The 1,355-nt window shown below is 63.5% G+C and overlaps 1 protein-coding gene across 1 annotated transcript; it reads right to left on the reverse strand.

The window, feature by feature from the left end:
- Nucleotides 1-275: 275 nt before the first annotated feature.
- On the reverse strand, nt 276-1,212 carry CHMP2A (charged multivesicular body protein 2A). Its single transcript, XM_006758979.1, has 5 exons — nt 1,186-1,212; nt 892-1,128; nt 694-824; nt 557-618; nt 276-467 (listed from the first exon to the last, which is right to left on the reverse strand). Exons 1-5 carry the CDS (start codon nt 1,210-1,212, stop codon nt 340-342), a joined length of 585 nt encoding a protein of 194 aa, XP_006759042.1. The 3' UTR covers nt 276-339.
- Between the last annotated feature and the right edge of the window lie 143 nt (nt 1,213-1,355).

The following is a 1,355-nucleotide window of genomic DNA, read 5'->3' on the forward strand; positions in this document are numbered from 1 at the left end:
ACTGGCTTGTAACCATCTGAGCTTGGTGGGCGGAGTGGGCACTATTTACCTGGCACATGGGCCTCTGCCCTCCCTGAAGCCACCCATCTGGAGGTGCTGCTGTGGAGGCTGAGGTGCTGGAAGCCTGGGAGGGGTTAGACCATCCTTGTCCCCCCCCTCCCCCCCCACGTGTCTGGCACTTGATCCCTTGGGCAGCCACACTGACCCGCCCTGAGTGACTCCTGCCCAGGGGACCCCGGTCTGGCCCACACGAGGCCAGTCACAGGGCCAGGGACTAGTGTCCAGTCGCTTTTATTGCAGAAGGGGTACAGTGAGCAGGCCCTGGGGGTCCCGGAGCAGTCAGTCCCTCCGCAGGTTCTTGAGCCGCTCCTCCAGGTCTGCGTCGGCGTCCACCAGGGCGGAGGCCGCGGCCTCTGCTTTCTTCCCTCCAGCAGCCACACTGAGGGAGCCGCCGGTGGAGGGGAGGTCTGCAGGGAGAGGGGTTGGAGCCCCTGTGAGAGCAGCAAGGCAGAGAGGGGTCGGGGTGGGGTCAGGGGCCAAGGCCGGACGCACTCACTGGATAGTTCGTCTGTCAGGCTCAGTCCCAGCTCATCCAGGACCTGGGACACCACAGCATCACTGGGGAAGGAGAACGCGGGTCAGTCCCTCTGGGGGCCAGGCCTCCATCCCCTCCCCCACCTGGTGTCCACAAACCTCTCCTCTTCGTCGTCCTCGTCTCCCATGGCATCGTCGATGGCATCGTTCATCATCTCCTCCTTCATGTCCATGATCTCTGCCTGCCTCTCAAACTCCATCATGATCTTCTGGATCTGGGGCAACTTCAGCTGCAATGGGGGGAGGGTGAGTGTGGCCCCGAGGTGTGGGGCGCCGAGGGGGGCGGGAGGGACGCACCTGTCTGTTCATGGTGCCCATGGCCTTGGTGACACCCTTCATGGCTTGCGCCATGGAGTTGTTGGACTTGAGTGTCTGGATCTTGAGGGACACGGCCTGGATGTTGGCCCGCATCAGCACGAACTTGCGCACGTAACGCCGCGTGCGCACCAGGTCCTTGGCCATGATGCGCACAGCGTCCTGAGGGGGCAGAGGTGGCAGGGAGCCACGTTCAGTGGAGAACTTCCGAGGCCTCCCCTGTGGCTAACCCCAGTGCTCACACTGCTCCCAGCAGCCACTGCACGGGCTCCTCACTTCGACCCGGTGCCTGAGGCCCCGCATTAAGCGCCCGGAAGACAAAACAGGCTGGGCGCTTAACGTGTTAACAACCCGTTCATAGTTCCCATGTGGCCAGGAACCTGCTGCCCTCCCAACCTCTCCCCAGGCCTGACCCTCAGCCCCAAATCCCTTCCTGGCCTTGCCCA

Source organism: Myotis davidii, unplaced genomic scaffold (assembly GCF_000327345.1).
Source record: "Myotis davidii unplaced genomic scaffold, ASM32734v1 scaffold936, whole genome shotgun sequence".
NCBI classification, from domain to species: Eukaryota; Metazoa; Chordata; class Mammalia; order Chiroptera; family Vespertilionidae; genus Myotis; species Myotis davidii.